This window comes from Tauraco erythrolophus, chromosome 17 (genome assembly GCF_009769465.1).
Source record: "Tauraco erythrolophus isolate bTauEry1 chromosome 17, bTauEry1.pri, whole genome shotgun sequence".
Classification (NCBI taxonomy): Eukaryota; Metazoa; Chordata; class Aves; order Musophagiformes; family Musophagidae; genus Tauraco; species Tauraco erythrolophus.
Window position 1 is genome coordinate 17,710,907 of NC_141481.1, and position 23,123 is coordinate 17,734,029.

At 43.1% G+C, this 23,123-nt stretch overlaps 1 protein-coding gene across 1 annotated transcript in view; it reads right to left on the reverse strand.

Moving 5' to 3' along the window:
* Positions 1-23,123, reverse strand: part of DNAAF8 (dynein axonemal assembly factor 8) — an 86,919-nt gene that overhangs the window by 13,378 nt on the left and 50,418 nt on the right. The window contains exons 19-27 of the mRNA XM_086622180.1: positions 22,253-22,397; positions 18,704-18,835; positions 17,034-17,228; positions 15,425-15,751; positions 13,756-13,830; positions 12,250-12,303; positions 9,971-10,140; positions 4,227-4,422; positions 338-432 (exon numbers count right to left, since the gene is read on the reverse strand). Of these exons, the coding sequence (XP_086478306.1) occupies positions 338-432; positions 4,227-4,422; positions 9,971-10,140; positions 12,250-12,303; positions 13,756-13,830; positions 15,425-15,751; positions 17,034-17,228; positions 18,704-18,835; positions 22,253-22,397 (1,389 nt within the window). The remainder of the gene's footprint in view (positions 1-337; positions 433-4,226; positions 4,423-9,970; positions 10,141-12,249; positions 12,304-13,755; positions 13,831-15,424; positions 15,752-17,033; positions 17,229-18,703; positions 18,836-22,252; positions 22,398-23,123) is intronic.

Here is a 23,123-nt window from a genome sequence, read left to right on the forward strand (position 1 = left end):
TGTTGCTGTCACTCCCTGTGACCTGCTTCCAAAGCAAAGTTGACTCCGAGAACTTTGTTTCTAAAGTATGAGCCCTGAGCCCTCCTGAATTTACAGCACAGGTTGCTCAACAAACATAACTGAAAAAGAACTTCTCCACCGAGGCTGTCTGGGTCAACACAAAGTTAGCACATCGTGGTAGGAACATCCACGGGAGAAGGAAAACTCAGCAGCTGGTGAAACACAGCGGAAAAAAGCATTAATCTAAAGCATAATAGGAAAGAAGTCATGGGAGAGCAGGGCCAAAGCCACTGCTCTGACACAGCAGGATACTTCGCAGGAAAGGGCAGAATCTTACCTCTTCCTCCTCTAAAGTCTGACACTGGGCGCAGCACAGCCCTTCTGGGAAAAACAGCTTCATATCCCGGACAGCTGTTTGATAGGATGTGGAGCCTGAGAAATAAACGCAACGAGAAGATTCTCTCAGGCCATGAATTAAACATTCTTTAGACTCACACTCATCTTTCTCCGAGATGGATGATGTGCAACTTACTGAAGTAATTGCTTTAAAGGCCAGCTGTTCTGTACAGTAATAGCAAACATTTAGAACCATTATATTTAGAACAGTTCCATTGCCTTCTTGGTATTTTGATTCCGTCCTATTATGGCCCAGCTTGTTCTTCACGTAAACAAGACTTCTTCTATTTCCTAACAGTGTCGTCAAGGGAATTGTGTTAAGGAGCCTGTGAAACTCTTCAATACCAGCTCCAGCCCTGTATTGTTGTTCCCTTCCTTCTGGATCACATCAGGCTGGTCTTACTGAATGGGAAGGAGCTACTAGTTAGTAAAACAAATGTGCTTAGTAACAATAATGCAAGTCCCAGATATGCTGGGGGCTCTGATTTATAACAGAAATCAGAATTAGTGTGAAACATTGCTGAGAGTGGTATATTTTTCTATTCACTTGCAGTTAAAAAAGATAAATTGAGACTGGAACAGGTACAGAGAAACAACGTGAGGATCACAGAAGGAATGGAGAATCATCTGAAGAGTTAAAACTGAAAGACCTTGGCTTGTTTGACCCAACACGACACAAAGCTGAGAAGGAACCCGATTTCTGGTAAACACATCAGGGTAGAAAAGGTCAGAGAAGAAAAAAGAACTACTTAAAATTAAGGTACAGGTATTGGCACAAGAACCAATGGATACAAACTGGATATGACTGTATTTGAGTTTGAAAACATAAGATGATTTCTAGCTATCAGAGCAGAGAAGTTCTGTAACAACCATCTAATTGGGGTGGATGCTTATGAAAGGGAATACACGATGGGGTTGTCTGAGAGAGAATTAACTGAACTCGGTGACTTGAGAGGTCCTTTCAGGCTTAGCATCTGAATATTTTCCTATAAAGCAACAGTGTTATAAAGAATTAGTCAGAATGTTTTGAGATTTGTGGGTGGAAAATGTTAGAGAAGGAGAAGCTATTTCTATATAACTGGAGTTCAGATAGATTGTCAATGTGCTGGCACAGATCCATGCTCCTGGGATACAAATACACAAAACGCAAATACCCTCTGAAATATTACCACCTTTGCAGGCTACCCATTCAAAGAATCATGTCTTACTGCTCTCAGAGCACTCAGCCCTGTTTGAACTTCATAATTCTAGGTATTGTATAGCCAGAGCCCTTAACGCAGTAGTTTACAATCCCAAGATTACGTAAGTCACCAGCGTGTAGGTCGTGCTGGATCCTGTACGTACCTCTATGTCAAATCTTCCTTGTTGAAATTATTGATGCCATTACAGAGGACACAAATGCTTCCAAAGCGAGCGTTTTACTCAAGGTATAAGACTGTGTAAGATGCATGTCTCTCTGGGTTCAAGAAAAAGCACTATACAATGACTATACTGACAGAGACCCAGAAACGACAGGAGTGCAGGTTTACCTCTGCAACTGAGCCTCAGAGCATTAAAACTGCATTACTCAGTTCAACGGTATCACTGGAACCTGGTCTTCCATCCCTGGAAGTGTTCAAGGCCAGGTTGGATGAGGCTTTGGGCAACCTGGTGTAGTGGAGGGTGTCCCTGCCCATGGCAGGGGAGTTGGAACTAGATGATCTTTAAGGTCCCTTCCAACCCAAACCATTCTGTGATTCTATGATTCATCTTACTTGAATTTCCTCAGTCATTTTGGGAGGAAACACACAGCTAGAGTTTGCTCTACTTCAGCAAAATGGCATTAACTTGAGATCTTCCCACCTGGAGCAGAACTGGCAAAGCTTAGTATTCCCTCCTCAGAAAGGAAGACTGTCTTCCACAGTCCCCCAAATGATTACGCTCTTCCTGCTTAACTTGGAGGTAAATGTTTCACCCTGTTGGAGGAGAAAAGCTCTTGGAGCTGCAAGGGATTATGAACACTCCTTTCCTACGGACAGGCGCCTCCCTGGCACAGCAGCTGGATCAGACTCTGGAGTCAGAGTCAGTGAGTACTTCAGCTACAGCTGCAGCCATTTTCCTCGAAGGTGTGCAAGGATGGCTTTGTGAGCCAGCCCTATAGCTGGCTCCAACACAAGGCACAGTCTGGCCTCAGAGGGCAGGTGGTGGCCAGCTCGTTCAGCTCCGTGCTCAGCCCAGGCCTGGAAGGAAGCAGGGATCTGAAGGGAATCCCTAAGCAGACATCCGGGGGTTTCTCTAACACAGAGAGCGCTCCGTGAAAGAAAGACAGGATGAGGCTCAGCCTCTCTTGCTAATGTAAACTAGTCTTTAACTGAGTGATGCTAGGGGTGCTCTGACTGTAGCATGGCTATCGTAAGTTTTGGGTATGAAAAACCTGTTCTTAACCATCACCTGTTCTTAACCATCACTAAGGAGTTCTCACTCCCAAGGGAACCTGGATACACAATCCATTAATCTCAAGAGCAAAAGAAGCAGGGGCTGATAGTGGAAAAGTACTGGCTGAAGGGCCCTGACCATTTCTTTTGTGTAGGTAGATCCTGCTCCGCAGTCAGTCCCATGAATGAGATCCTGTGAGTGATCATGGTGAGAGATCTCTCTTGGTTTAGTCTTGGTCCTAAAGATTACGATCATATCTGATAAAAAAAAAAGGTTCTACATTAAGGGGTTGATTCTCTTCTCCAAGCTGTACATGGTGGCTACTTCATTCCCTACCAGTTCTCAAAAGACCACTTGATACGGACAAAAAGATGGAGATGGAGTGATTTGACAGCACAGAATACAATAGGAAGAGACAAATAATCCTATGGATCTTGACAGGAGAGTTCTTCTGGAACCTGAAGGCATACAGTGCCTGCTAGCTCACCTGTGTTTACAGAAACTATTGCTTTTATTATTTTTATATTCCTTTAACTACACATAGCACAATCAGTACCACACTGAGGAAAAACATTATTCATGGGCAATGAACTAATGATGCTTAATTCCTTATGAATTTTTGAACAACATCCTTCCCTCCTTGTGGCAATAGCCCAGGCCCCCTCCAGCAGCACCCTGGGTTCTCTACAGGCCTCTATCTCCAGCAGTACTTCCCATTCTCCCATCCTTCACCCACACTCTCAGCTATCCTCCATCCCACCCAATATACACACACTGCAACATCCCAGTTCCCTCCCTGCTGGCAGATGGGCTGTGGCTGGTTCAGCACGCTGAGGATGCTGACTAGCTGGTGTGTCTCTGCTGCTGTGCCAGCTGGCAAGAGCCTCTCCAAATGGAAACCAGCTGAGTTTACCTGCTTTCCTCAACGAGAGCAATTTTTGATCACCTCTCTCTAACCAGTCATTAATGTTTTGAGATTTTACAGGAACTCAGTATCCCGGAGTCCCTCTGTGCAAACTGGCTGCAGTTGGCCAAAGGATTATAAAGTGACCAGGAGGGGACTCAAGCAGATAGAAGACAGATGGGTTCTTGGGGTAATTACAAAATAATCAAGCTAAGAGTACAAAACGACCAAGCAGTGAAGAGATCAAAGGAAATCTGTTCTGATGGAAGACAGATCTAGGGCTGTTCTGGGAAGAAATCTTTTTTAAAAACATCTTCTGGAAGAATATTTCATAGCTTGAGACATACTCAGTTCAGCCACCAAGAAAACAATGAAAGCTTTCTAGGGAATAATGGTCTCTATTGCCTGCCAAGGCTGGATCTGTACTGACAATGCAGGAGGTAACAGTACATAACATATATTTTCCATTGGCATATCTGAACATTTGGACTTTTCTTTTACAAAAACATACCGTAAAATCCATTCTGGACTGTGCTGATGCCATACTGAGCCCTCCAGAGGAGTGGATCTAGTGCTTGGGCTAGTTTAGGATCCTCTGGCCCCAGTAAATCTATCAGCTTCTTCACAGCATTTGGCCTCTGAAGACACAGCACGAGAGCAGTGCCTGAGGTAAGGTAGGTACAATGAGCTTCTAAACCAGCAGGATCCTGAGAAGAAAGGAGATGGAACAGGTTATAACAGTGTTGGTGAGCACTGAATACATCCCAGCTTTCCTTTGGCTAGACCTATCCCTCTTTGAAACAAGCAGATCTGCCTTTATTCCTTGCTTTCTCTCCGTAATATACATCCCAGTGGTCTCTGCAGGCAGAGCTTCCATACCATGGCCACCAAGCCCACATTTGTTGTGACATCCACCAGTAACAGGTCTCGTTCCCACCCTAAGTCCACGCAGAGCTAAAGGAAAAGTTAAGCCCTAAGCCTAAGCCATAGCAGCTTGTGGTTTCAGTCCCCACGGTCATACAGCAGCCAATGGTAGTTTTTACACACACAAACAACTTTAGCAGTAATTTCCACAAATCTTTCAGTAAGAAAGAAAACAAAACGCTATTTTTAAGGCAGAAAAGCCTTATGCTGTGACTTGTTCTGCGTATGTGCACACACTAGGTACTGGAGGTGGAGTTCATTTTCAGGGAGTAAGGACAAAAACAAATTGCTACTCTGCAGTTTAGTTGTCTACTGCTGAACCTTTGATTTCTGCAATACCCTTCTCACTTTATCTCCAGTGTGACATATGGATAGGGAGGAAACAACGGACATTACCAGTATCAACAGGGTCATAAATGCTCTGAGATAAGGAGCCACATTTAATTCTTTGTCTGATATAAAATGATGGGTTACAAATACCAGAACTTTTCTTTTTTAATTCATGAAAGCAAGGACCCCCACACCCATCCTGCTGCTAGAGCCCAGCTTCTCCCAGAGGGTGGTAGAATTTCATACGCTATTTAGGATCAGGACTACAGAAATAGCGAGCTTAAAACAAGGAGGCTCAGAACAGGGCACTACTTGAGGGCTGAAAAAAAACAGTTTGCCCTCCTGGTTTTGCCACTGACGCATTGTGCTCCATGACAAATTTCTCTACCTTTGCCTCTTTTCCAGCTGTTGTCAGTTCAGCCTGTGACCACTCCTGAGCAGAGATGTTCCTCTTGTAGCCGTGTGGGTCACAACACCCTCGGATCTGTATTTTAACTAAGGATGAGCAGTAATGACAACTAGCAACCACTGCACCAGTGAGAAGAGCCTGATTTGTAGGCTGGAGACAGGCATAATGACTGAGAAGCACGGGGAAAGGCAGCAAGTGCCTGGGGCAGAAGGTTACCGAGGGGCACCAGGGCACTCACAGCCCTGCCAACTGTTTTAATTAAGCACAACCTTGGAACTCCAGGCTTGTTGCAGATGTTTCCACCAAGCATGAGGTCAGGGTGCCCATAGCAGGCACCGGCTGCCTCCCCCTGCCCCCTTCACCCTAACAAAGTGTGCCGCAGAGGAGCTCCATGCCAGCGCTGCATGTTCTGTACAGCTTAACAAACAGCAGCATTTTCAGCTCGCTGGCTGAACTAACCCACAGTTATTTACTTCTTTCCATTTTTTGAGGAAATGAAAACCAGGGGGGGAAAAGCACCGTTTGATTTAGCCGAATCACATCATTCAGCCCCCTAAAGGTTTAAATTCCTCTTTTTTTTTTTAATCTTCTAAAAGCACCAGAGTATGGCAATTCTCTAGATAAAACATTTCCAAAAGAAAATCCCATCATTTCAGTTAAAAATATGGAGATAAAATACTTCAAGGCCTCTTTTGCTTTTCTATCACATGAAACCATTCACTGACTTTGACCCAAATCTTCTCTCACTCGCATTCCTCCTAAACTGCATTTCTAAGAAGTAGGCTAGAAATTGAAAACCACGGGCTCGATCCTGATATTCTCCCCTGTATTTGAAAATGCCAAATGATCCATGAGAAAGCCTCCTGTTCTTAAATTGGTTAGTTACGTAAGGGATTTGATACAAGTGGTGATATTTGTCAATCCTCCCACCCCGTGGAAATACAGGGTGCAGGAAACCCTGGGATGCCAGTCACAGTGCATGACTGCACACGCAAAATATACGGGAAAGTTTCTCAGGCTCTTCTGTGATAAGAGACCTCTGTTTAGATGAGGATGAAGAGTTTTAGCCCATGATAGCATGCTGCAAAATTCTGACATTCATTCAGTTCTGTATAATACAAAATCATAGAATCACAGAATGGTTTGGGTTGGAAGGGACCTTAAAGATCATCTAGTTCCAACCCCCCTGCCATGGGCAGGGAAATCCTCCACTACACCAGGTTGCCCAAAGCCTCATCCAAACTTTTGTTAGTTTAAGAAATACGTATCCAATTCACTTTTCTAAGGGCCTTCTCTTTGGGAGATGAAAAACAGTGATAGGATTTTGTGCAAACTTTCAAAAGGACTGGATATAACATACCAATGTTCATCCATGTCAGAAACATCTGCAAAAAAAAATGTTCAAAGACATAGTGTCTGCTAAACAGACCATAATAAATGAAACGATTTTGTTCCAGAGCTTCTAAACAGCGCTTTTAGATCTACATAACAAACCCCTTTGTCTCTGTTTCCTGCCTTTCAGTTGTTCCCCAGAGACTTTGGGTTAAAGGTGTTGTTTCTAATCGCTCCGACCATGTCGGGGAGCCAAGGTGACCTCTCTCCTTCTGATAGATCCTCACATCTGCTCCAGACCCTGCCAGCCAAACGATGCCTTTATTTGCATCCTGCCTCCGCACCGTCTTCAAACCGTGTCCTTGCTGACACCCCAGCAGCTGCGGCGAGACTGCACATGTGCAGCTGACTTGAATTCAGTGAGCAATTTTGTTGATGCACACCGAGAGGACGTTCCAGCTGTGCGCTGGCTCTGGAGGACTAACGGGATTAAACAGCAGCAAAATTCTCCTTCTGCCTCTAGCGTTAGAATCACGAGATAGGGCTGGAGGGAGTCCATCAAGTTATTGAGTCCAGCGACCTGCTACTGCAAGCAATCGTATCAGGTAATTCCCCACAGAACGATCAGGTCCCACTGTAAAAGTCACACTTTGTAGCTAGCATCCAAAACTGCCAGTCTCTGCAGGACTGGGTCTGCTGGATGAGCGCAGAAAGGAGACACAGCCTCCACAGGCAGAATTCCCTCTGGGAGTGATTGCTTCTCAGAGTCTGAACACAATCAGGTCATGCAAGGAGCCAAGAAGGCAATGTCAGCTCTATTTACCTGACCTTTATTTTTTTTTTAATTATTATTAAACTTCAGATAAGTATTATCATGGCTCCTGTGATTAGATAACCTCAGCAAACAGCAGACCAATCCCTTATTTATTGTATGCCAAAGGCCAAAAGCTACTTCGAAGCTGAATGTTAGTATTTAAGTTGAAAAAGCAATCATGTATCTGAAACCATATCGCTGAGGATATTTGTCAACGTGCATGTAAACAGTACATTTGAAAGAGGAAGGAGATGCTAGATAGTCTTGCTACCAGTAAAACCCAAATCTGCTATCAAGTACTACGTTGATGCAATAAACTGGAACATTGCAGAGCACATGGGAGTTTTCTAGAGATTTTTGGAGGTGGATTTTGGATCAGGCTGCAGGTAAGGAGGAGATAAAAAGCCCTGGACAAACTTTCTAGAAGGGTCAGACACACTGGCTCCATGTTCTTCAACAAGAGATGCTAAGTTTCAGCAATTTGCTCCCAATATTGAGCACCTCATTTTAAAAACAGCACTGTATCCCCTTGTCTCCTAAACTGAGAAACTGATCGACAATGAACATCACTCCAATTCAAATGCTTTTTATGAAATTCAGCTGTGAAAAATAGTGCTGCCCCCACCAGCTGCCACTGTAACACTTACAAGTCAGATTTTCAAAATAACCCAGTCCCTGAAGCATGCTGAGGCCTTTTGAAAATCTATCTACTTATCTTGGGAGCTCAGCCTTTTCCAGCCCCCATGACTGAAAGACTTTCAGATGGGTTTTAAGAAAGAGAAGGAGCCCCTGTGCAGCAGAAAGCATTTCCTACTGTCCATTCCCCCTTGCCAAAGGCAGGCTATTATCTCTGCTTTCTCACTTTCAAAACCTGTTTTTTATTTCCATCCAATAAAAACCCAATAGTCTGTAATTTTTAAACTCATTAGTCACCAGCTCTTCAAGGAAACTAAATCAGTGCTCAACAGCTGCTCTAGTGTGTTAGAGAACTCCAAAAACAAGTAAGAGAAAATTTTCATGAAACAACCTCTCTTCACGTTTACCCTGCATATATCTACATTACTTCCTGAGGTAGACATTTGGATTTTTTAAAATCCAATTTTAAATTTTCTGTTTCAGATGATTAACTAAGCATTTTTGTATTTAGCTGTATGATTAAAAGCTGTATCGGAAAGCACTTCCCCATCAACTCTAATAGCCACTATACCCCTCTTACCAGTGATCTGTAAATATTTAAAAATCAAATGCTTGTGCTCCATTGCTTTGCTACCATGCAGAAGGTACTAATTGTTCCTGATTGATGGTTATGTTAGAGCACTGCCCTGGTATGTTCCTGTCTTCTTCTGGAAGACTCTATTAAGAATTCCTACAACAAAGTGCTATAAACTCTTCCAACTTAACCCAAGAGCAATACCACAGAATGGTTTGGGTTGGAAGGGACCTTAAAGATCATCCAGTTCCAACCCCCCTGCCATGGGCAGGGACACTTTCCTCTAGATCAGGATGCTCAAAGCCCCATCCAACCTGGCCTCGATTATAAAGGCTTGTTTCCTGTAAAAGTTCATTAGCTAAATGTCTTCATGAAAGCAATCAAATTGCAAGGATTTTTTTTTTTTTTTTTCAAGGCAGGGGGTGGAAATTAAAAATCTAACTCCTCTAAAATGCTCAGCTTTCCGTTTCCTGCTTTCACAATATCTTTACACTCATCTCAGGATATTTCAGGTTGGGAAAAAAATAATATTTCTAATGCTGTAAAAGAGCAGAAACATAAATCTATTTTTAGCTAACAAAAACCCGTAACACCCCAAGATTTAACAACCCTCTTTATTGTCTATTAGACATTTGAAATGACAGTAACTCAATTTTCTCTCTTTGCAGGTCATTTTTACAGACTCTTGAGCACATGCTCCTGGAGCAGAGATTCAGCTGTATATGTAATGCAATATAAGGTAACAGGGCTCCAGAGGTATATATTCTCTGGCAGTGCAATGAATGTTTCCCAGCTCCCAGGTTTATACACATGGAAGGAAAACGAGGCACACGTGTGGAGGGTGCAGTATGGTCCTTAGATGTGCCCTACCTGGAATGACCTTGGGGAAGAAAGAGAAGACACCTGTTTTGCAGTTAAAGAGTCAGCATTGCAAAAGAGCAGCTGAAACGGATTCCTGGGAGGTCTGTATCGCCCAGATCCTCCAAACTTCTGTTTTAGAGAAACCAGGTCTGCTGCTTTATGGCACGCGATAAAAGCAACCATCTCATGTCAGCTTTCTTTGTGCCTGCTAGGGTACAGGTCTGATTGCTCTATATAGCTCACTTCTGACAACTACTCGGAAATCCCGGATGGGAATTTTGGGATTTTTTTTCAGGAACGGATTATTCACCAGCTAACATATTTCCCCACTCTAAACCCAAGCGTGGCCACAGATCTGCCAGTTTCTTAACAAACCTGTTTCACTTCAGAAGACAGGAGTCCAAAGGCAACGTCTGCTTCCAGGTTTATGTGTTTCATCCCAACCACACTGAATTTCTCTAGGTCTAGATTTCGGAGGATCCTTGCAAGGCTACAGCTCCAGGCACCAGGTTTGATCAGCAGCACTGTGCAAAGAATCTGGGCTCCTGTAACAAAGCACACGAGTGAAACCCAAAGCGCTTCTAAAAACGGAGGGAAAACATGCAGCAATATTTGTTTACTAGCCTGGGCAGACATCTGTGGAAGAGCGTTATTCTAAAAGCTGGCATGAAGTTCATAAAAATTTGAACAAAATAAGTCCATTAAAAAACCTGTGCATACAGGATTTTGTGTTGTGAGGTTTTTTTTGCTTGTTTTGTTTGATTTTTAGTTTAAAAATATAACTAAAACAGTCTAGGTTTGTAGATTTATTTTATTTTCACCAGGAAATCTGCTCTGAGTCCAAAAAGTTTGTGTGGCAGGTCTGTAGGATAAGACTCAATCCTTTATATTATATATTAATGTTTTAAGAGGGATAAAGTATTCCCTTTTACATTTTTCATGTGAACTGTAGCTATTATGTGATATAATCCTTAAGGCAGCTATTAAATTCTTCTTCCTCAGTTTATCTCTCCGTGTTCTGCACCTCTCCTTTAGAGCTATGGTTCAGAGGGGCACTAACAAGTATGACAGGTCCCAATTAATGGTATAAACCTATTACGAATAGAACTGTGTTTACTGAAATTGAAATTTCTGCACAAACTTTTTGCTTCTGAGCAGAGCTGCCAGCCAGGTGCAGCACCGGGCGTGCTACGAGAAACAGAACGCAAAACAGACTGAGATGGTTTCGCTCTCTGATGATACAAAATGTACCAAAAGCCAGAAAATGCATAAATTTTGTTTTTAAACAACAGCGTTTTCAAATTATTAGTTTTGCCAAACTGAAGCACCTTATTACTAGGAACATTGTTAAGATTTCATCCTAATAACATCCTTCGAAGATTTATCGGCAATTGTGGTGTCGGAACCAGCCGGCTAGGACCCATTAAGTGCTGGTGCCTAACCACATCAATTAGCATGAAGCATGAGGTAACAGTACTGCAGGCTGCTAAAATTGATCCCTGATTATCTGTTTGTGTTCATAAAATGTCATTTTATGTTTCCTGTACACTCCACTGCTAATTATACAGATGTCAATGCAACGAAGCGTCAACAGTGCTAGATATAATTTAATGCATACTGTTATTTCCAAATGGCAAGAAGCACGTTGCTGATTCACGACAGAGAAATATGGGATGAAAAATAAAAAAGGAAGATTATTGCACTCCTACTTGATATGGAAACTTAACCCTTCTCATGCAGGGAGCCCTCCTGTTAAAGATCTAGTTCCTTCCCATCATTCTTCATTAGAAAGGTTTCAATGCCATAGCAACAGCCTGGGAGCGTGGAAGCTTGGATCCATTCAGCTGCTCGCATGCAGAACGGCAATCTCGACTGCATACCGTTGCGTTACGTAAGCGTTCATTGTCCTCAAGATGTTTTACTCACCATCTGCTATGTTTCTGGGCAAACATTCTCATTCTTGTGGTATGTGAATCACTACATACTGCATATTTATGTACTTTAGACACTTCGGGAGGGATTTGTCTCACGGCACTTTGCCATCTTGGTCTGGTCAGAGACAAGTGTTGAAAGCAGGTGGGACACCTTGCCACCTAGAGTTGGTTTTCTCTCCTCAGTGATTATAAGTGACAACAGTTAGAGAAAATACTGGTGCCTATCAATGGAACAGTCTCTATTGATCACCAATTACCAGAGGTGCCTGTTTGGCAGCCCTCAAACACGCCTGATTTCCATCTCCAGTTCTGGCTGTTTAGTGGCCTTTCCAGCTTCCAGGCCCAAGCTGCTTGGTCTTTGTTATGTTCTTCTGCTTTGTAATATTTTTAGATCCCTTTTTCATGACCAATGATTTTTTTTTTGCCCCAAAAAATTATTACATAGGTTCTGATTTCATAGTGTAACTGTGAAAAATACTGTTTATTCTATATACTATTTATATACAAATCTTTAGATATGTGTGTGGCTTAAAATAAGTGTAAACTCAAGAGAAGCAAATATCCGATTTCCTGGCAGTGACAGCGTACGTCACTGCCTGTATTCAAGCCTAACGAAATAGTTGGTGTAATAATTTTGCTTATTTTTGGCTGGTACATCTAGATGAGTCAGTTCCACAAAGTCCTTATCAAACCCCATTTTTCCATTTGCTCTTCTCTCACCTGCTTGCAAGTAGGTAAACAGTGACTCCGCGTGGCACCTCTGGCTCTCTCCCACTAAATCAGAAAAGCAGATAGATTTGAGTAAGAGGTATGCATGTTCTGGGACAAGAGTTTGAGAATGCTGCCACCATCTTTACATAACGCAGCCAACATTGCTACAACACACTTATTTTCAAGTGTTATACGAGGACATGCGTGGCTTGATTTCAGGTGTACTGGGACACACTGGGGAGATGTACACCCCACTTCTCCAGTAAGCCCAACAGCACATACTGAAAAGGACTGTACTAAATCATGTTGATTCTTGGTGAACTTTTCTACGTATTTCAGGGAGCAGCTGATTTTAAGCTACGTTTGTGCTCCCAGTATTTCACAGTCAAGTCAGAAGCTGCCTTGTTTCTGGTGTAAGTCCCAGAAGCTCAGGTATTTTGTTTAATGTCCTCTCTTGTGCCCTTGGGAGCAAAGAAGGGCTGTGTATTCTGACTACACTGACCGTTGTTCAGTCCTTTCCTCAGCTCTGCTGATAAAACCTCACTGCATCTGGGTAAGAACAACCCCATGTACCAGTACAAGTTGGGGACCGAACTGTTGGGGAACAGCACAGGGGAAAGGGACCTGGGGGTCCTGGTGGACAGCGGGATGACCATGAGCCAGCGATGTGCCCTTGGGGCCAAGAAGGCCAATGGCATCCTGGGGTGTATTAGAAGGGGGGTGGTTAGTAGGTCCAGAGAGGTTCTCCTCCCCCTCTACTCTGCCCTGGTGAGGCCACATCTGGAATATTGTGTCCGGTTCTGGGCCCCTCAGTTCAAGAAGGACAAGGAACTGCTGGAGAGAGTCCAGCACAGGGCCACAAGGATGATTAAGGGAGTGGAGCATCTCCCTTGTGAGGAAAGGCTGAGGGAGCTGGGTCTCTTTAGATTGGAGAAGAGGAGACTGAGGGGGGACCTCATTAATGTTTATAAATATGTAAAGGGTGACTGCCATGAGGATGGAGCCAGGCTCTTCTCAGTGGCATCCAATGACAGGACAAGGGGAAATGGATATAAGCTGGAACATAGGAGGTTCCGCTTAAACATGAGGAAGAACTTCTTCCCAGTAAGGGTAACAGAACACTGGAACAGGCTGCCCAGAGAAGTTGTGGAGTCTCCTTCTCTGGAGATGTTCCAAACCCTTCCGTACACGTTCTTGTGTGATCTGATCTAGGTGGTCCTGCCCCGGCAGGGGGACTGGACTAGATGATCCTTTGAGGGCCCTTCCAATCCCTGACATTCTGTGATTCTGTCAGTCCTCAACCAGCCAGGAATGGTCGCTTCATAAGAGCCTTCCCCCAGTGCCAAGTGGACGCATCTGGCCTTTTCTTCCTAATTGTCTGGGATTACAATGTCTAACCAAAGGTTTACTAACCCTACTTTGGTGACTGACAGAACACATAAAGGTATAGTTTTCTTCAATCTATTTTAAGAGTATAAAATTATCTGTTTTATCCAAGAGGCAACTGGTGCATACTTCTGGTCTTACCTTCAGCCCTGGACCTCTTGCCAGGTGGTGGCAGGTATTTCATGGCAGGGCGGTGTTCTGCATCTGTAAAAGGAAGAGGATGTATTTTTAAGGATTCATAGATGGGGACCTTCGCTGGGCCAGGGGATGATTTTATTTAGCAGGGGAAATGGCAGATGTTTGACCAGCTGCAAAATATTGAAGAGCTGTTACCTAGCACAAAGACCTTTCTATTTCTCCCACAGCAACAAAAACAAGAGGAAAAAATGTAACGACCTTACAAAAGAGATAGTGCAGGATGCTGAAGTTGTGCTTTAGCTGTGCTCCTTTGTTCTTGACAATGGCTTTGGTGGGAAAGCCAGGCACTGAGATTGCAACATCCCTCAATAAACTGATCTCACAGTTCTGCCTTCCTCTTATTTTGCCTTTTGGCCTGAAGAAAACGTTAACGAAGGGCAGCAACGCATGAATCCTTAATAGTTTTACACACTAATTTGGGATGTCTGATGTTTTCTTTCTTGAAGGCTTCCTTCTCTTGCTCTCCAATCTTGCATAAAACACCCACGTAGTTCCCTGTCAAATCAAACTTTTTGTGAAACTAGAATGAGTATCTTTTCCCTGACACCATCACATTTTCTTCTTTCTATTCAGTAAAGCCAATTTGTTACCGCGCACTGTCAAGCGCTGTGTTTGACACAAGCATTTAAGTTTGTGTTGACAACAAAGGACCTTTTCCCCCCCCCACAAAAAGATGGAGGAAGAGCTATAAATTACAAAGCATGAATGCACTTCTGGAACTGTGTCACTCCTCCCTCAGTCGATACACGGTGTTACCACAATCTTGATTTATCTCTGTTGCTGAGTAATCAAAAATCATCAGGCTCAGAACTGTTTAACCTCAGGTGTGAGCAGCCAGGCTTCCCCAGAACAGAGGTGATGTGCCAATATACCTGACGTCAGAAGAAAAACACAAGGAGCTCATGCTCTGTGGCTCCAAAGCATCCAACATCGATAACACCACGGTCTGCACGGATTTCGTTTAAAGAGACGTGGCCATACATTTCTTGCTGCAGAAGGAGAGTAGCAGGTTTACTATGCTGAAAGATCAATGCTAGCATATATCACTGAAGTCAGAGAAGCTTTTGACGACAAAGGTCTCCGTTCCTTATGAACTGTTCGCTCTCTTCCAGGATAAAAAAGAAATTCTCCAGAAATATGCTTTCTTCAGCTCTTGCAGATTGGTAGCACCTTTGTTTTTCCGAGTACATGACAAGCCTTGACAAGTTAGACACCACAATTAGGTACCCACATTTAGGTGGGATCTTGGCCTCTGTTTCTCAGTTTCTCTTACACACAGAGACAAAGGGCACAGTCTTATTTACTGGTCCTGCCAACTGCTGTAATATCTATTGAGTGTTTAGTTAGTTGAGATCTTCAGAAAGGGAACCAGGCTGTGCAAAGCCACATTAAATAGGCCAACGTGCAGATGACCTCAACTGGCTCCTGCTGATTTAATCTCTCTCATGATTATTCAGTCATGCACAGAATTTAACCTCAAATCATTAAGTTTTTCTGTGCCTTTGAAAAATCCATAGCAATGGATTCCTTTGTCCGAGTTCAATAAATTCCCAAACACCCTATACCCAAGCACACGATAAACAGTAAAAACATGCCTTACCAGTTACAAAATCTGTCTCTGTGAAGAGGAGGATGGCTTGTCTGAATGTCACCTCTGGGGTCAAGGCCATTACTGTCTGTAGAAGACTGCCACTTTCACTAAGCTGCTCCCTGCGTTTTGTTAACCTCTTCAGTGCATCTGCAAGAACTTCGAAGGCGTTGATCCGCCGCAACGCGCACACGAGGACTGGGTTTGACATTAGTGTATCAAGGCTTCTTTGCCAGGGACTATCTCCGACCTCAAAAGGGGTTATTTCTCTTGCCTGGCATCGAGTGAGACGGGGCAACCACTTGAGACCTATGAGCTCACATCCTGAATCGGGTCCTTCTGCAAGGCAAGAGGAATCTGTTTAGCATCAGTTGACAGCATGTGTTTCATAGAAGCTGCGTTTTCTTTTGGAGACAAGTGTTCTAAATTCACATTGATTTTTTTACTAGACAAGAAGTTCCTAAGCTGCTTTGACTTTGCCCCCTGTTGCATCCAAAATGGACTGTGATGCAGATATAGAAATATACTGGGAAAACCCACACGATACAAATGCTAGGAAATTGCATTTCAGTGAAAACAAAAAATGGGCTATCTGGGAAATCAACAGGGAGCCACAGAGAATAAGTGCCATGATTTGATTAGAGAACACAGCTAATGGAGAAGAGTTGAAAGGGAAATACTGAGAATACACTGATAACAATGTGGGTTGAAACAGTATAATCCATAATTATAGATCCTTTACCACCTTTCATAACACTCCATTTTAAGTCATATTCATTATAGTAATAAGCTACAATTTAGTGCTGACTTGTCTCTAAAGTAGTTTAAACGTTGTTGTGTTTGTAAAGTAGTCTTACTTCCAATATTGCAAGATATTTAGGAGCTCAATCCATGAGTGCATGTTGCTGGCCTGCCAGCTAGAACCTCCTCCTCACCTACCATCATACAGAACTTACTCTGCAGTACTGTTTCGAGAGAGCAGGATACAACACAGTAGAAGACAGGGTGCCAGACTTCTGCCCTTTGCTAGTACACCTCCTGTGTTATTACATTTCGATGCACTCTGTATCAGGAAATTATATAAAGCCATCATCCTGCTCAGCACTTGACAGCACTTTTCATGCATTTGTAAGCATTTAACGCGGGGGACGGTGTTGTTATTCGTCCTGTGAGCATGAGGAAACGAAGCGTGGTGAAGTGTCTTGCTTCTGATGGCAAAGGATGTCAGTGGACAGAATAGAGTTTGTGGCTTCTGAACTCCTGTTGCTGTGCCCCAGTTACACAGCTGCTTTATCTCCCAGTACTCAACTCAGGGAGAGACACAATGCTCTGAATTACACAATAGGCTTCGTAAGCCTTGAGCACATCTTTGAACTAATTTGGCACTCTCTGAAGAAAGTTATACCCACCTAAGCTGTTTGCAATATGAAAAGCGGCCCTGCCCATGACTAACTAGCCACGATGAACTCTTTGGTTCTTCAGGCAGGTAAGCAAAGAAACCTGTCCGTCCTGAGGTCCCTTTCACCACATTTTTCATAATATTCCTGCTATGACAAAAGTACCTGGACAGGACAAACTTTCCAGACCGACTCCTGCAGCCCTCCCCAAGAGCTGGGATCACCTGCACTCTGAGATTGATTACCGGGCCCAGGAAGAAGGATTTGGTGAAAGAGCTCTCCAGCACTCTTCATAGCGTCCGTTCCAATCATTGTCAGCATGACAACTTGCTCCATTTCAGGATCAGAAGCGTATGTTCGATTCCAGAAAAGATCCAGAGGAATATCACGGGGGTCTGGCACTGCACTGAGGTTTCCTCCTGACCAGGGAGATCATCAAAACCAAACTAGTTACCCCTTGAAATCAGATCTCGAGTCTTTTTTAGTGTGAAGGAATTGGCTAATTCTCAACTGAGCAGAAGAAAAGCCAGTGCCTCCCTGTGATGCTGCTCCTCACGCTGCAGCTCAGCACGGCCAGAGTCATGCAGGAGGAGCAGTATCACAGCAAAGCCTTACTAATTAGTCACACTCCTTAACTGGAATTACTTTTTGCCATATAAAGCAAATATGTTCAATCGTAATTTTGGTATTCTTATCCACACCATTAAGCAGAGCTGATAGATCTCTACCAGAGTGATTTAAGGCATCCATTTCAGATAGATAACTAATGACTGACTTCACATTAAATTGATATTTCATTTTGCTTTCTAGGAGATTACGTGGCATACAACCGAGGGCTAAACTGGGGACAGTTATACTACCAGGCATATATCCATGATCCTATTGGGAACAGTATAGCCCACAGAATCTCCAGCCCACCAGAAATCTGTGTTTGATTCCATACTGTTTCACTACATGATTATTTAGGCAATCGTGTAGATTAACATTAATTTACTTAGTTATTCCTACATCTTAACATTTCATAATACTAGAAAATGGTGAATGACATGCATTTCATTATTATTTTTCCTTAGGATTTCGTGTGAATTTCATTTTGGAGAGCGATGTACTTCGATTAAAAATCCTGATATCCAAAATTTAAAATAATGTAATTGGTTAAATAAAACTGTATCAACCTGCTGAATACTTAAGAAAACACTACCTGTAGTTAGTGAAATAAACATCTGATTACCACAACTTCCCAGTGTACAGAACTAGTAAGATTTAAGACTCTTCTACGCATTTGAGTCATAGATTTATAACAGAAAACACATTTTACTTGCTTTTTCAAGTCCTATCAATGTCCCAGCTTTGAATAAATGAGTTACTGAGGCGAATTCAACTGTACATACTGAAATTAAGAACATCTGAGCAAAGTGAAATGAAAAAGTGCCTTCTCTGCACCTACGGAAGAACTACAGCTGCCAACATTTATCACTTCAGCAAATTTTAGTTTTACACACTTAACCATCAGTTTATCTCATTTTAATATTCTGACTTCTCTTGAAACTATGGCAATAACATGTATTGATTGGATATTAATCTTTCAATTACGGTAGGTTTAAGGCCAATTGGTTGTTATCATGTCACATTTAAATAATTTATTTTTCCACATATTTTGAGATTTACTTTAAAAAGGTATTTCCATTTCCCTTTTCTATTGATTCTTCCATTCATCACCCAGCAACAGAAGACATCCAATGGGAGTTACTATGACTGATGGACAGCGAAACACTAGATGAGTTATTATAGACAACAAGCATATTCCTAACGTTCTTATTCAGGAAAATCCCCTAATAAGGTTGTCAGACCTTATAAAAGCCAGAATAATGCATTTCCCATAGCTTTGACCTACCCAGTGCCTGCAGCAAGGTCTCGGTGTAAGGAGCCACATGAAGGTACCCGGAGGGATCCAGCCTGGCAGCGGCGGGCAGGTCGCTCTGCCTCTTGCCAAGGAGGCCTTGCTTTGCCAGTTCAACCATCAGTCCTATGCACAGAACAAAAGAAAACATGAGGGGCACAGAGCTCTGTGATGCAGCCTGACATGAAAACACTCTTCTTATCAAACGTTTTGGTTCATCTGACCACAGTCCCATTACAGAGACATTAATGAGGGCCATGCTGAGCTTACCCAAGAGACATGAAATGCAACTAAATCATTCCCTCTATCCTGAATTGTATTCACTTGCAGTGGGCAAGTAGCTGTTGAAGATCGAGGTTTGGCCACAGCTTTCTCTGGGGACACCTCTGCTTTGTGACCAGCACCTCAAACGTTTCTATCCCCTTCTAACTCCTGCTGTGAACCGAAGTGTGGAGCAAATGCACAGAATATGCTACACGGCTCTTCACCTATAACGAGTGTCTTAAATCAGCTGGTGTCCACACGGAAGAGAAGTCCCAAACCTTGAGCCCCGTGCTTGAGTGCAGGCCCTCAAGGATGTGTGTCCCGCATCCTACCTGTGGCCACGGAGGTGTCACTCGGACTACAGACCTGAACAGAAACATCATGTTCTGCTCATGTAACTCCCAGGCTGGAAAATACCCGATTCCACGCCACTTTTACAGACACTAAGTGCTTAAAACTAGCAATCTCTCTGTTCCCGTTCTTCCTCCAAAAGGCCAGGCTATGCACAGGCAGCGCATTACGGTTCTGGCACACAGTACACTTCCACAACAGGTAGTTCAGTCTTCTGCAATGAGATTTCAGGCCACAGTTTTAAAGGCTTGTTATTTTTTAAATTGCTGTGTATACATTTGATTGTTTTCTACCATACAAGCCTGTCAAAAATTTACTGGAGTGTAGCATGGGAAATGGATTATTTGCACCAGAGGCCGATGGCAAACCTTGGATGGCAAATGTAGCACTGATGAGAGATTTGAGCTTGTACCACTGGCAATCACCTACCTGCTTTTCAAAATGCAGGTGGCATGAGTAACCAAAAATTGTGCCATCACTGCCACAGCAGCATTACCTGATGTTTATTCCAACTCACTTCATGGGAAAAAGTAAAGCTTGGACAAAAATTTATGGTGTTTGATCCTTAAGACAGAGAACTATTACCCAATAATGTATAATCATAATAATACATACAAACAAGCGATGCACAGTGTAATTGCTCACCACCCGGTGACCAAGGCCTGTCCCATCCCAGCTAATGATCCCAAAACAGGTAAGTCCCAACACCACAATCCCAGACGAGCGTGAGGCCCGAAAAGAGAGCGAGAGAGAGAGAGATCACTCCAAGAGACAAGAGAGAACCCCCAGAAGACCAAAGGCCCTCCTTTCCTGTCAACCCTCATCTATATACTGGGCATGACATTACATGATATGGAATACTCCATTGGCTAATTTAGCCCTCAATCCTAAGTCTAAGTTCAAATCCTAAGGACACAGGAAGCTGGAAAACTGTTGAGGTCTCAGGGCCAGCTATGAACATCGGTGCGCTATCTACATTCTTCTCATAACGAATCCCAGACTAAAACCAAAACACAGAGCTCTTCTCGCTGCTAAAAAGAAGAACGAATCCTATCCCAGTCAAAACCAGGACAGACACCTCTCTAACTGCTCTGTTTCAGGAATGATTGTTGAATTTTTCTTGCTTGGAAAACTGAGCAGTGTTCAAGACCATGAAGGGGTAAGTGCTTTTCCGAGGTATTGATTACAAACGCAAAACTTCTTAGTGTGGTATTTACCTTAGAGCTACTCTATACTTCCCAGGGGCCAAAGCAAAGCTTATACGGGAAAAGTGTCAGCTTCCCCTCTCCAGGTTCCGGAATAAGGCATAAGGTATTTCTCTGGATCAGTTCTGAAGCAACCACAGAACATATGGAAAGAGGCATTTGCAAAATCTGTCTACAAACAAAGGAAAAAAACTCGAATTCTCCACAATGAGGGAAAATATTTTACCTATCCGGAATACCCTCTGTTCCAGTGCCCACCTATGTATTTCTAGTGGAAATTTCCCTGTGTGAAACATGAACACTGTAAACATCACCTGTGGCACTCTGTGAGAAAAGCAGCAGAAACTGTTTCTTTAATGAGCAACTTTCCTTGGGTCTGCAGGCAGCAGGTGACACGGTGCTGTAATTAGTCTGCCATGATTAATTCACTGTGTCTGTACATGTTTTCAGAACACTCTGTGATAGTCTCGGGAGAAAAAACAGAGGATTTTTTGAATTATCTTTTTTTTTTTCCCCCCCAAACCTCTATTTCTTTCCTATTGTGGATAGATGAAAGGAAGCAATCGGGCAGCAGATGAACGTCTCCATCATGAGCTGTTTGTGGTGGTGTTAATGGAGGGTCAGCAACAGCGATCCTCTTCTCTCAGCAGTCGTGTCTGAAGGGGAGGTTGCAGGAAAAAAGATGCAGAAATGGACTCTCCTGCTGCAGGCAACATGCCCACTGCCAGAGCAGGAAGAAGCAGGCAGGGGAGGTTCTTTGCTCCCTACTGATCGCTGCTGTTGCCTGTGATCTTCCCCACTTGAGACCCATGTCACCTCATCCTTGAGAAAACCAAACAACGCGTTTCCTGAACCAGAGCTTCAGACCAGAGTCTGACTCCACCAAGAAGACTTGAGGCAGCAACTTGTCTGGTTTTTGGCAGTCCCTATATATAAAATGAATTACAGTTCAGCTGCTTGGAAGTCACAAGTACCCAGAACTCAGGGCTGAGGCTGACAGAATCAGACGCTATCCTCAGGCTCAGTGGCACACAGATTTCTGCTACCCTACCTCTTTGTGCAATACCAACACCTAAGAGGAGGTCATTGAGATGATGAACCCAGACCCATTATGAAGGTGTACAGCAGGAAGTCAAGAGACAAGGCTCACAAACTCAAACAGAGGAAGTTCCAACTTGACATAAAGGAAAACCAGCTCCCCGTAAGGATGGTCAGGCATCAGAGCAAAGGCCCAGAGAAGCAGGGGACTCTCCATCCTTGCAGATTTTCAAGACCTGGCTGAAAAACCCCTGAGCATCCTGATCCGAATTCATTGCTGATGCTGTATTGAGCAGGACGTTGGATTAGAGACCTTCTGAGGTACCTTCCAACATGAATTACTCTATGATTCTTGGTTCAAGAGAACTCTGGTGCTAAAGATCAAACAACTGACAAAGATCAATCTGCTCTCTTGGATATGTAGTAGTGACTGACTTACATGTTAATCTGGGGATACATACAGCAGAACTATCACTGTATATTTACCATTTAATATTCACTATTTACTATAGTAAATTTACTATAGTAATTTTTTATTAATTACTATTAATATTCACTATTTACGGATAATCGCAGTAAATATTCCCTGCAACGTAACAGCTGTGGTTAGACTGTTAATGTTTAGCTCGAACACACTGAAACGCAAACCTCCTTTCCCAAGGTTGTTGAGTAGCAAAAGCCTTACCTTTTACCAGTGCAGGAGTGTGATGACCAGCATTCTCCTTTCTCAGCAACAAAACGAGACAGTGCCTGCGTGGTTCAGCAGAGAGCTCTCCTCTTGCACAACTGTCAGGTGAACTTGAAGTCTTGCTAGGGCAAAATACAGCGATCTGAAATAAGGAGGGCTGGGTTAGACTACTAAATCCAGATGTAATCGCTATAAGGCTCAAGCAAATAGTTAAGTTATGATGGTGTAACAAGATAAAGCTGACCAGTTGAGCCATAGTAACTTCCAATAACTGGGTGTTCATGCGTCATCTATTCATGAGACAGAGAAACTTAATTCAAACCCCAGGGAAGAGGCTTAACATAAGAATGTTCTGCCCTGCAACTGGGCTGGACTAAAACCACAGCAGTTATATATACCTCAGCAGTACCATCCTAAGTCACTCACGCCAAAATGATCTTGAGTTCCAAATGGAGGGATGATTTTTCAGAAACATTTAGCTCCCAACAGCACATTGAAGCAATAGCTGCTGCTCTCAACTTCTTAAACGGCCATTTAGGAGCACGCTCTAAATGTCTGGCTATTTGGACTGTAGTATGCCATAAATAAGTTATGTTTATTCTACAAAATATTATGGGCAGGGAAAGTGTTATTCCTCAGGCTTGATCACAGAGCAAGCAGAAAAGAGGGGCTTTGCACACAGTTTAATTTGTGAAATGATGCATTTCCTGACTGACATGGCAAACAACCCTAAGCATGATAATTTAAAGGGGTCCGCTCCTTTTTAAGAGAAAGTGTCATATGATTCCTGGGTGATTTGTCCTGTAGGAAGTGCAGAACTGGACTTCTTGCATATGTTAAGTTTGATTGAAATCTTGCATTTATGATT